At 50.4% G+C, this 12,981-nt stretch overlaps 1 protein-coding gene across 1 annotated transcript; it reads right to left on the reverse strand.

Annotated features, from left to right (window-relative positions):
* Positions 1 to 5,788: 5,788 nt before the first annotated feature.
* Positions 5,789 to 6,392, reverse strand: LOC308611682 (Golgi-associated RAB2B interactor protein 3-like; the record flags this gene model as incomplete). The annotated part of the gene is made up of 2 exons (XM_081260379.1): positions 5,789 to 5,815; positions 5,862 to 6,392. 2 exons carry the CDS (start codon positions 6,390 to 6,392, stop codon positions 5,789 to 5,791), a joined length of 558 nt encoding a protein of 185 aa, XP_081116505.1.
* Between the last annotated feature and the right edge of the window lie 6,589 nt (positions 6,393 to 12,981).

Here is a 12,981-nt window from a genome sequence, read left to right on the forward strand (position 1 = left end):
CTTCTGCATGCTCCCTCCCCACAAAGGTAACCCAAACTTGGATTGTATTTATTTTCTTTTCCTTCTTCTTTTTTATTAATGTATAGTTGATTTACAATGTTGTGTTAATTTGTGTTGTGTTAATTTCTTCGGTTAATTTCTGATTCAGTTTTTTGTATACATACATTCTTTTTCCTATTCTTTTCCATTATGGTTTATCACAGGATACTGAATATAGTTCTCTGTGCTCTACAGTAGGACCCTGCTGTTTATCCATCCTGTAGTTTGTATCTGCTAATCCCAAACTCCCAATCCTTCCCTCCTTGACCCCTGCTTGTTTTTTTGTTTGTTTTTTTTTTTTTTTGCGGTACGCGGGCCTCTCACTGTTGTGGCCTCTCTCGTTGCGGAGCACAGGCTCCGGAGCCATGGCTCACGGGCCCAGCCGCTCCGCGGCATGTGGGGCCCTCCCGGACCGGGGCACGAACCCGTGTCCCCTGTGTCGGCAGGCGGACTCCCAACCACTGCGCCACCAGGGAAGCCCGAAGCTGAGCTCTTGAACTGGAGTGACCCTTCCAAGAGGGTCTGTGTTGGGCTACGACGGCCTGACCTTCACACTCCACATCAATCATTTCTTGCCGTGCACCTCGGGTGAGGAACCCAGGCAATTTCCAAACTCACTGCCAGCTGAAGGCTTTCTGTGGGATGCACCCCCAGCAGCTGGGGCCACAAGTCCTTCGTTGAAGAAATGCACCCCACGTGGATATTTCAAATGGAACGGTGTCTTTCAAAGCATACCCTCCAATCTCCTCATTATATAGATCCTGTGGCCCCAAATAGGAAGTAACATAAAGTCCCATATTAACAACCCCCCCAGCCAAATACTTCTTTTCACAGAAACCACAGTACCCTCCACAAAGTGCACATTTGATCAGGCCACTCCCCTCTTGAAAACATATCATGGCTTTGCATCACTCCAAGGTCAGAAATCAAACTCCTTTAAATGGACCTCAAAGCCTTGCATGGCGTGGCCCCTGCTGTGTTCCCCAGCATCACATCACGCTTGCTGTGCCAGCCACGACACTGCCTTCAATATGCCTCCCACCGTAGCACATCTTCAACAATCCTGTGAATGACCTTATTTTGCTGTAGGGAAAAAAACCCTTTCTAGTATGTATGTGTGTTGCCAGACTTGAAGTTTGGGACATTGGTCAGTTTGTAATCAACCATCCATTGCGTAATTGCACTTGCAGCTGCAGAATTGCTACCACGGTGATGAATATTGCTGTCCAAAATATTGGCCTTTATCTGATAGGGTGTACTGACTTGATACCCAAATTGATGTCTCCCTCCAGAGGAAGATGCCTGTTGCTTTGAAATACGTAGGTATCTGTGCATGTGTCTCTTGATGAACCGTCAAGATAGAAAAGGAAATCCAGAGCAAGTGCCAGGCAGGGCACGTTGCGGTGGGCAAGTCCCCACCTCCACTTTACTACTGCACTGGAGGTGTAAATTGTGTCAACTGTGGGTCTGCTCAGCTAACGCCCTGCATAGTGGACTAACTAGGTTCACGTTAAAGAAGTCCTTTGGGGTGAGGGAGTGAGAATGCCTAATACAGGCTAAGAAAGACAAAAGGTAAAGCCAAGGGTACAGAATCCTAAGATGAAGCTGTTTTAAGTAGGCTGATTCAGCCTCTGGCATGGTGAAAATCTGGGGCTCTGAGTCAAAGGCTTTGGAAAGAGTTCCCCTTTATCTCCCTCCTCTACCCCGTAACTCCTCACATTTCCGGAAGGCTTCCCCCAAACCCCTCTCAGGTCTTAGAGAACATGGCTCTTTCTCTCCTCTTACCAAGACCCACTGCTTCAAGAGGTAACTCCCAGGACACATTGATCCCCACAATCTATTGGTCTTTGTGTATCGGAAATCACAAGATGGGATTTTCCAGCCACCCACCAGAGCAACTGAGAAGGGCTTCCTCTCATCCTCCCAAGCTACCACTCCTCCCAGAATCCGTATCTTATTTCTCACCTCCTCCACCTCTACCACTTAATTTGCTCTGCAGAGAAAGTCCCTAAGTTTTACTGGAAACCCAACTTCCATCCTAGTAGACCCTGTTGTCACAGAAGGGAATGAGCAGAGAATTGCAAGGCTAGCAGATGACTCCCCGGTTCATACAAAGACACATGGGGCTTCCCTGGTGGCGCAGTGGTTGGGAGTCCGCCTGCCGATGCAGGGGGCACGGGTTCGTGTCCCTGTCCGGGAAGATCCTACATGCCGTGGAGCCGCTGGGCCCGTGAGCCATGGCCGCTGAGCCTGTGCGTCCGGAGCCTGTGCTCCGCAATGGGAGAGGCCACAGCAGCGAGAGGCCCGCATACCGCAAAAAAAAAAAAACCGCAAAACAAAAAACACACATGGTTCTCAGAGGCATTCTTCTCAAATCCGACGGTTGTTAACTGTTATCAACAGTTACTCTAATCCAACTGTCATCAAGTGTTGTTAACAATTTAATGATTTTCATGGACTCATGAAATTTATTTACAACTTTTTTTTAAACTGGAAAGACTTTTTTATGATGGACATTTAAAAATGCATAATCTCAGTATGAAATGAGATTTCATAATCTCATTTATGATTTTTTTTATTTTTAGAATCGCTTTCCACATGCATACATAATTTGCATAGTTCATCAGTACAGAGCATTTTGGATTATTCTGTTATTCCTTAGCAATATATCTAAACCTTTCTTGTGTTCCTGGATAGTGAGTATTTATGTCCCTTAGTTTCTTTATGTTATAGTTCTTGAAAGATATCTTTCAGACTTTGTCATCCATCTCTTGTGCATATATTGAAAGGAAAACAACAGTGAAACAAATTGGTTGAGATATTTCTAAGGCAGTGACTGCCACTTGGCTGACAGCAGTATAAGAATCATCCTGATGTCAGAGACGTTAAAATAAAATGGAAACGATAATACATTCCCATGGACATACCGCTTTGCATAATAGCTTTTCCTCCCAGACCATCCCTCCCTTGTTTTGACCCTACAGAAATCCAGTATTGTGAATTTTGTGTTTATCATGTCCTTGTTTTTTTCTCCCCTTTTAGCAAATGTGTGCTAAACATGGAAGCCAACCGGGGCTTTGTCTGCCTCTCAATGGTCATGTGTGAGCCTTGTTTCTGAACCAGGAATGACTCTGAAGCTCCTAAAGAAGGAGAGGATCTTACTGGATGTCTTACTTAGAGTCCCTGAACTGGTGGCGGACTGGCTGTTCCTCAGTTTGCGAGCTGTCCTCCCGTCCTTTGTCAACTTTGGAGTTTCCATGGCCAGATGAGGACCAGTGGGAGGATGATTTCTGGGTCTTGTCCCCTCCTGTCCTGTGGTGACCTTCACGTGTCCTGCGGTGATGGGAACTTTTCCTCGATGAAGACGTGTCCTTCTTTTCTTTTTTTCTCTCCAGGCTTCATCCCTGGGGTGGAAGCCCTTCTGGCTTCCATCCCGTTCAGACATGTAGCCTTCGGTCTGCAAGGTGGAGACCACGGGGTCTGCGACCTTCCCTTCAGCTCTTCCAGCAGCAGGCTTGCTGGTTGTGACTGCAACTGGCAACACCATGCTCATGCTGCTCTCTGGACCATCTGCCCCCGTCGAGGATGTGCTGGCATCATCGGCCAAGACCAGGTTCGTGTCCTGCAAGGATAAGCTGGCAGCACCTGCAGTGTCCTCGCCGGATCCGCTTTCTCCTGGATCCTTGATGGTGGCTCCCGCCAGGCCCATGGTCAACCCTGCCGCTGCTCCTTCGGCGCTTTTCACGGCTGCAGTTGATCCATGGGGGGCACCTGCAATGGCCTCGCCAGATCCGCTTTCTCCTGGATCCTTGATGGTGGCTCCCGCCAGGCCCATGGTCAACCCTGCCGCTGATCCTTCGGCGCTTTTCACGGCTGCAGTTGATCCATGGGGGGCACCTGCAATGGCCTCGCCAGATCCGCTTTCTCCTGGATCCTTGATGGTGGCTCCAGCCAGGCCCATGGCCATTCCTGCCGCTGATCCTTCGGCGCTTTTCACGGCTGCATTTGATCCATGGGGGGCACCTGCAATGGCCTCGCCGGATCCGCTTTCTCCTGGATCCTTGATAATGGCTCCCGCCAGGCCCATGGACATCCCTGCCGCTGATCCTTCGATGCATTTCACGGCTGCAGTTGATCCATGGGGGGGCACCTGCAGTGGCCTCACCGGATCCGCTTTCTCCTGGATCCTTGATGGTGGCTCCCGCCAGACCGGTGGTCATCCCTGCCGCTGATCCTTCGGCGGTTTTCACGGCTGCAGTTGAGACATGGGGGGCACCTGCAATGGCCTCGCTGAATCCGCTTTCTCTTGGATCCTTGATGGTGGCTACAGCCAGGTCCGTGGTCATCCCTGCCGCTGATCCATCGGCGCTTTTCACGGCTGCAGTTGATCCAAGGGGGGCACCTGCAGTGGCCTCGCCGGATCCGCTTTTTCCTGGATCCTTGACCGTGGCTCCCGCCAGGTCCGTGGTCATCCCTGCCGCTGATTCTTCGGAGCTTTTCACGGCTGCACTTGATCTATGGTGGCACCTGCAATGGCCTCGCCGGATCCGCTTTCTCCAGGATCCTTGATGGTGGCTCCTTGATGGTGGCTCCAGCCAGGCCCATGGCCATTCCTGCCACTGTTCCTTCGTCGCTTTTCACGGCGGTAGTAGATCCATGGTGGGTACCTGCAATGGCCTCGCCGGATCTGCTTTCTCCTGGATCCTGGATAATGGCTCCCGCCAGGCCCATGGACAACCCTGCCGCTGATCCTTCGGCGCTTTTCACGCCTGCAGTTGATCCATCGGGGATACCTGCAGTGGCCTCGCCGGATCCGCTTTCTCCTGGATCCTTGATGGTGGCTCCCGCCAGGCCCATGGTCATTCCTCCTGCTGATCCTTCGGCACTTTTTGTGGCTCCAGTCACGTCACGAAGCTTGTGAAGCCCAGCCTCATCCTGATCCCTTTCTCTGTGGAGCTCTGTGGTCTGAGCCAAGGGGAGGAGAATCAGGTAAGTTAGAGATGACAGAAAGTGAGATCTGAACTGTCTGCTCCTCTCTCATCCTGGAGCTGAGCAACTCAAGGGCTTATACTTAGAATAACCTTTGAGATCACCCAGTCTAAGCTCCCATTGGATGCTAGATCCCATCTACTGCACCGCTCTCAAACGGCCACTCCATTTTACTTGAACAGTCCCAGGGTCAGGGAAAGCACTGATACAGTTCTCCATGATACACACTTTAATTTTATACCCTTGTGCTTCTCTCTCTGCAGGACAGACTCCTAGAAGTGGGGTTCCCGGGTCAAGGGATGCACACCTTCTGCATTTTGGTGACTCCACGGGTTGGGCTGATTTGAATCAGCATGTCGGCGTCACGGGGAGACACAATGAAGGAAGGACTTCCTAACTGTGAATGATGTTCCACAACTGATGAGACTACCTGGGCTGGGGTAAGTGTTCAAGAAGAGACCAGACAGTCAGGATGCTGTAGGAGGGATTACAGCCCTGGTGAGGAGACCAGTGCAGCTGATAATGATACCTAAGGTCTCTCTGAAATTCAGCCCTGTGGGACAAGGTGGAGAAGCACTCGGAACCTCTCCAGTGTGGTGAATCCCATAGTGATAGCTCGTTTGTCCCTGACCCTTTTCAACAATAGAAGGTATTTCCCAGGTGAGTCTCAGAGAGCACCAAAGGCTATGAAGGACCAGCTTTGCCCTGCTCTCCCAAAGCACCCTGCCCCGTGTTCTTGAGTCTCTGTGGGTGCTTCCCACTAGGATTTTGGCATCCTCTGTAGTCGCTGCATCTCCAGTTTGGAGCATCGGGGTACTGCTGTAACTGTCTACCGGTGGTCTCAGGATATAGACAAGCTTTTCCCAATGGGAAAAGAGGTCTTTTTGTGCATCGGAAGAGGGGCACAGCTGCAGATAGAAAGTCCGGCCGGTAGCAAGATTCAGGCACAGCTGCTGTTTCTCACGGTTGTGGATGGAGATCTTGACAAACTTCAAGGGAAGCAGCCTGGTGAGCTCTAGGGTCTTCACGGGCTTGCAACCTCTCCCCTTGGTGATCCCGGCGCATCTGACATGCTCTTCACAGACTTTCGTTGTTCGGGCCAGCAGCATGACGTCAGGTAGTGGGAAGAGGGGGCTGGTGGATGCGACACCCACAGTCACCCTTCGGACGCGGTTGTCTAGGTCAATCAGTTCTCCTTTCTTGCTGACCTGGATAAAGTCGCTCTCAAACATGGGAGCGTACTTGAAAATGTCATACTCTCCTCCCTCGTACAGTTGTCGTTGCAGGACCCCCATGGAGGTCCTCAACACCCCCACTGAACAGTAGCTATTGGCCGTGTAATGAGGTAAACTCTCACTGCTCATGGCTCTCTTCGTTCAAGACAGAGCCACCAGCCACAAATTGAGTCTCGGAGAGAGAGAGGGAACGAAAGCAACTCGTCACCTCCCTGCAGGACTCTGCCAGAGTCTCTTGGCCCGACCATATTTATACCGCAAGTCCTTTGTGACCCGTCACCATCACATCGCACACCCCTTTGTTGAGCCTCCAAGTCCCCACCCCCTTGGGGCAGGCTCACCAGCCTCCCCCTAAACCAACCACCATGTCCATAGGGAACAGGCTGACCCTGCCAGGGTATAGGTGTGGGTAGGCTGGATAGTCTTTCTACTCAAAAGGTTGAGAAAACCCTCCTGCTTTTGTAAATATCTGGGTGGTTTCCAGTCTTGTTGTTGTTACAAATCTCCCTGCAGGGGTCATCTTCGTGCTTCTGCTGAATGATGTCCTGGGGATAAAATCCTGGAAGTGGACTGTGTACTTGCTAAGGGCAGGCATCCTATGGGAATTGCTGTTCTCTGTGTCCCCAGCGTATATAGCACAGTGCTGGCAGGAACTTAGAAAGAGTGCTACGTGTCAGAGTCCCACTGGTACTGTCATTTCCAGGATATGGAGAATTTTCTCACCCATTTTCTCTTTTCAAGGAGGCTAACTTTTGTTTATATTTATATTTATATTTATATTTTTTACAGTTTTAGAAACTTTTTATTGTGAAATATAACACACATTCATGAAAGTGCAGAAAGCATAAATATAGCTTAATGAGTAACAAGAAAGTGAACACCCTTGTAGCTGCCACCCAGAGCAAGAAATAGAACCCTGCCAGCCCCTCTTCTGCATGCTCCCTCCCCACAAAGGTAACCCAAACTTGGATTGCATTTATTTTCTTTTCCTTCTTCTTTTTTATTGATGTATAGTTGATTTACAATGTTGTGTTAATTTGTGTTGTGTTAATTTCTTCGGTTAATTTCTGATTCAGTTTTTTGTATACATACATTCTTTTTCCTATTCTTTTCCATTATGGTTTATCACAGGATACTGAATATAGTTCTCTGTGCTCTACAGTAGGACCCTGCTGTTTATCCATCCTGTAGTTTGTATCTGCTAATCCCAAACTCCCAATCCTTCCCTCCTTGACCCCTGCTTGTTTTTTTGTTTTTTTTTTTTTTTTTTTTTTGCGGTACGCGGGCCTCTCACTGTTGTGGCCTCTCTCGTTGCGGAGCACAGGCTCCGGAGCCATGGCTCACGGGCCCAGCCGCTCCGCGGCATGTGGGGCCCTCCCGGACCGGGGCACGAACCCGTGTCCCCTGTGTCGGCAGGCAGACTCCCAACCACTGCGCCACCAGGGAAGCCCGAAGCTGAGCTCTTGAACTGGAGTGACCCTTCCGAGAGGGTCTGTGTTGGGCTACGACGGCCTGACCTTCACACTCCACATCAATCATTTCTTGCCGTGCACCTTGGGTGAGGAACCCAGGCAATTTCCAAACTCACTGCCAGCTGAAGGCTTTCTGTGGGATGCACCCCCAGCAGCTGGGGCCACAAGTCCTTCGTTGAAGAAATGCACCCCACGTGGATATTTCAAATGGAACGGTGTCTTTCAAAGCATACCCTCCAATCTCCTCATTATATAGATCCTGTGGCCCCAAATAGGAAGTAACATAAAGTCCCATATTAACAACCCCCCCAGCCAAATACTTCTTTTCACAGAAACCACAGTACCCTCCACAAAGTGCACATTTGATCAGGCCACTCCCCTCTTGAAAACATATCATGGCTTTGCATCACTCCAAGGTCAGAAATCAAACTCCTTTAAATGGACCTCAAAGCCTTGCATGGCGTGGCCCCTGCTGTGTTCCCCAGCATCACATCACGCTTGCTGTGCCAGCCACGACACTGCCTTCAATATGCCTCCCACCGTAGCACATCTTCAACAATCCTGTGAATGACCTTATTTTGCTGTAGGGAAAAAAACCCTTTCTAGTATGTATGTGTGTTGCCAGACTTGAAGTTTGGGACATTGGTCAGTTTGTAATCAACCATCCATTGCGTAATTGCACTTGCAGCTGCAGAATTGCTACCACGGTGATGAATATTGCTGTCCAAAATATTGGCCTTTATCTGATAGGGTGTACTGACTTGATACCCAAATTGATGTCTCCCTCCAGAGGAAGATGCCTGTTGCTTTGAAATACGTAGGTATCTGTGCATGTGTCTCTTGATGAACCGTCAAGATAGAAAAGGAAATCCAGAGCAAGTGCCAGGCAGGGCACGTTGCGGTGGGCAAGTCCCCACCTCCACTTTACTACTGCACTGGAGGTGTAAATTGTGTCAACTGTGGGTCTGCTCAGCTAACGCCCTGCATAGTGGACTAACTAGGTTCACGTTAAAGAAGTCCTTTGGGGTGAGGGAGTGAGAATGCCTAATACAGGCTAAGAAAGACAAAAGGTAAAGCCAAGGGTACAGAATCCTAAGATGAAGCTGTTTTAAGTAGGCTGATTCAGCCTCTGGCATGGTGAAAATCTGGGGCTCTGAGTCAAAGGCTTTGGAAAGAGTTCCCCTTTATCTCCCTCCTCTACCCCGTAACTCCTCACATTTCCGGAAGGCTTCCCCCAAACCCCTCTCAGGTCTTAGAGAACATGGCTCTTTCTCTCCTCTTACCAAGACCCACTGCTTCAAGAGGTAACTCCCAGGACACATTGATCCCCACAATCTATTGGTCTTTGTGTATCGGAAATCACAAGATGGGATTTTCCAGCCACCCACCAGAGCAACTGAGAAGGGCTTCCTCTCATCCTCCCAAGCTACCACTCCTCCCAGAATCCGTATCTTATTTCTCACCTCCTCCACCTCTACCACTTAATTTGCTCTGCAGAGAAAGTCCCTAAGTTTTACTGGAAACCCAACTTCCATCCTAGTAGACCCTGTTGTCACAGAAGGGAATGAGCAGAGAATTGCAAGGCTAGCAGATGACTCCCCGGTTCATACAAAGACACATGGGGCTTCCCTGGTGGCGCAGTGGTTGGGAGTCCGCCTGCCGATGCAGGGGGCACGGGTTCGTGTCCCTGTCCGGGAAGATCCTACATGCCGTGGAGCCGCTGGGCCCGTGAGCCATGGCCGCTGAGCCTGTGCGTCCGGAGCCTGTGCTCCGCAATGGGAGAGGCCACAGCAGCGAGAGGCCCGCATACCGCAAAAAAAAAAAACCGCAAAACAAAAAACACACATGGTTCTCAGAGGCATTCTTCTCAAATCCGACGGTTGTTAACTGTTATCAACAGTTACTCTAATCCAACTGTCATCAAGTGTTGTTAACAATTTAATGATTTTCATGGACTCATGAAATTTATTTACAACTTTTTTTTAAACTGGAAAGACTTTTTTATGATGGACATTTAAAAATGCATAATCTCAGTATGAAATGAGATTTCATAATCTCATTTATGATTTTTTTTATTTTTAGAATCGCTTTCCACATGCATACATAATTTGCATAGTTCATCAGTACAGAGCATTTTGGATTATTCTGTTATTCCTTAGCAATATATCTAAACCTTTCTTGTGTTCCTGGATAGTGAGTATTTATGTCCCTTAGTTTCTTTATGTTATAGTTCTTGAAAGATATCTTTCAGACTTTGTCATCCATCTCTTGTGCATATATTGAAAGGAAAACAACAGTGAAACAAATTGGTTGAGATATTTCTAAGGCAGTGACTGCCACTTGGCTGACAGCAGTATAAGAATCATCCTGATGTCAGAGACGTTAAAATAAAATGGAAACGATAATACATTCCCATGGACATACCGCTTTGCATAATAGCTTTTCCTCCCAGACCATCCCTCCCTTGTTTTGACCCTACAGAAATCCAGTATTGTGAATTTTGTGTTTATCATGTCCTTGTTTTTTTCTCCCCTTTTAGCAAATGTGTGCTAAACATGGAAGCCAACCGGGGCTTTGTCTGCCTCTCAATGGTCATGTGTGAGCCTTGTTTCTGAACCAGGAATGACTCTGAAGCTCCTAAAGAAGGAGAGGATCTTACTGGATGTCTTACTTAGAGTCCCTGAACTGGTGGCGGACTGGCTGTTCCTCAGTTTGCGAGCTGTCCTCCCGTCCTTTGTCAACTTTGGAGTTTCCATGGCCAGATGAGGACCAGTGGGAGGATGATTTCTGGGTCTTGTCCCCTCCTGTCCTGTGGTGACCTTCACGTGTCCTGCGGTGATGGGAACTTTTCCTCGATGAAGACGTGTCCTTCTTTTCTTTTTTTCTCTCCAGGCTTCATCCCTGGGGTGGAAGCCCTTCTGGCTTCCATCCCGTTCAGACATGTAGCCTTCGGTCTGCAAGGTGGAGACCACGGGGTCTGCGACCTTCCCTTCAGCTCTTCCAGCAGCAGGCTTGCTGGTTGTGACTGCAACTGGCAACACCATGCTCATGCTGCTCTCTGGACCATCTGCCCCCGTCGAGGATGTGCTGGCATCATCGGCCAAGACCAGGTTCGTGTCCTGCAAGGATAAGCTGGCAGCACCTGCAGTGTCCTCGCCGGATCCGCTTTCTCCTGGATCCTTGATGGTGGCTCCCGCCAGGCCCATGGTCAACCCTGCCGCTGCTCCTTCGGCGCTTTTCACGGCTGCAGTTGATCCATGGGGGGCACCTGCAATGGCCTCGCCAGATCCGCTTTCTCCTGGATCCTTGATGGTGGCTCCCGCCAGGCCCATGGTCAACCCTGCCGCTGATCCTTCGGCGCTTTTCACGGCTGCAGTTGATCCATGGGGGGCACCTGCAATGGCCTCGCCAGATCCGCTTTCTCCTGGATCCTTGATGGTGGCTCCAGCCAGGCCCATGGCCATTCCTGCCGCTGATCCTTCGGCGCTTTTCACGGCTGCATTTGATCCATGGGGGGCACCTGCAATGGCCTCGCCGGATCCGCTTTCTCCTGGATCCTTGATAATGGCTCCCGCCAGGCCCATGGACATCCCTGCCGCTGATCCTTCGATGCATTTCACGGCTGCAGTTGATCCATGGGGGGGCACCTGCAGTGGCCTCACCGGATCCGCTTTCTCCTGGATCCTTGATGGTGGCTCCCGCCAGACCGGTGGTCATCCCTGCCGCTGATCCTTCGGCGGTTTTCACGGCTGCAGTTGAGACATGGGGGGCACCTGCAATGGCCTCGCTGAATCCGCTTTCTCTTGGATCCTTGATGGTGGCTACAGCCAGGTCCGTGGTCATCCCTGCCGCTGATCCATCGGCGCTTTTCACGGCTGCAGTTGATCCAAGGGGGGCACCTGCAGTGGCCTCGCCGGATCCGCTTTTTCCTGGATCCTTGACCGTGGCTCCCGCCAGGTCCGTGGTCATCCCTGCCGCTGATTCTTCGGAGCTTTTCACGGCTGCACTTGATCTATGGTGGCACCTGCAATGGCCTCGCCGGATCCGCTTTCTCCAGGATCCTTGATGGTGGCTCCTTGATGGTGGCTCCAGCCAGGCCCATGGCCATTCCTGCCACTGTTCCTTCGTCGCTTTTCACGGCGGTAGTAGATCCATGGTGGGTACCTGCAATGGCCTCGCCGGATCTGCTTTCTCCTGGATCCTGGATAATGGCTCCCGCCAGGCCCATGGACAACCCTGCCGCTGATCCTTCGGCGCTTTTCACGCCTGCAGTTGATCCATCGGGGATACCTGCAGTGGCCTCGCCGGATCCGCTTTCTCCTGGATCCTTGATGGTGGCTCCCGCCAGGCCCATGGTCATTCCTCCTGCTGATCCTTCGGCACTTTTTGTGGCTCCAGTCACGTCACGAAGCTTGTGAAGCCCAGCCTCATCCTGATCCCTTTCTCTGTGGAGCTCTGTGGTCTGAGCCAAGGGGAGGAGAATCAGGTAAGTTAGAGATGACAGAAAGTGAGATCTGAACTGTCTGCTCCTCTCTCATCCTGGAGCTGAGCAACTCAAGGGCTTATACTTAGAATAACCTTTGAGATCACCCAGTCTAAGCTCCCATTGGATGCTAGATCCCATCTACTGCACCGCTCTCAAACGGCCACTCCATTTTACTTGAACAGTCCCAGGGTCAGGGAAAGCACTGATACAGTTCTCCATGATACACACTTTAATTTTATACCCTTGTGCTTCTCTCTCTGCAGGACAGACTCCTAGAAGTGGGGTTCCCGGGTCAAGGGATGCACACCTTCTGCATTTTGGTGACTCCACGGGTTGGGCTGATTTGAATCAGCATGTCGGCGTCACGGGGAGACACAATGAAGGAAGGACTTCCTAACTGTGAATGATGTTCCACAACTGATGAGACTACCTGGGCTGGGGTAAGTGTTCAAGAAGAGACCAGACAGTCAGGATGCTGTAGGAGGGATTACAGCCCTGGTGAGGAGACCAGTGCAGCTGATAATGATACCTAAGGTCTCTCTGAAATTCAGCCCTGTGGGACAAGGTGGAGAAGCACTCGGAACCTCTCCAGTGTGGTGAATCCCATAGTGATAGCTCGTTTGTCCCTGACCCTTTTCAACAATAGAAGGTATTTCCCAGGTGAGTCTCAGAGAGCACCAAAGGCTATGAAGGACCAGCTTTGCCCTGCTCTCCCAAAGCACCCTGCCCCGTGTTCTTGAGTCTCTGTGGGTGCTTCCCA

This window comes from Mesoplodon bidens (genome assembly GCF_964165515.1).
Source record: "Mesoplodon bidens genome assembly, contig: HAP1_SCAFFOLD_1251, whole genome shotgun sequence".
NCBI classification, from domain to species: Eukaryota; Metazoa; Chordata; class Mammalia; order Artiodactyla; family Ziphiidae; genus Mesoplodon; species Mesoplodon bidens.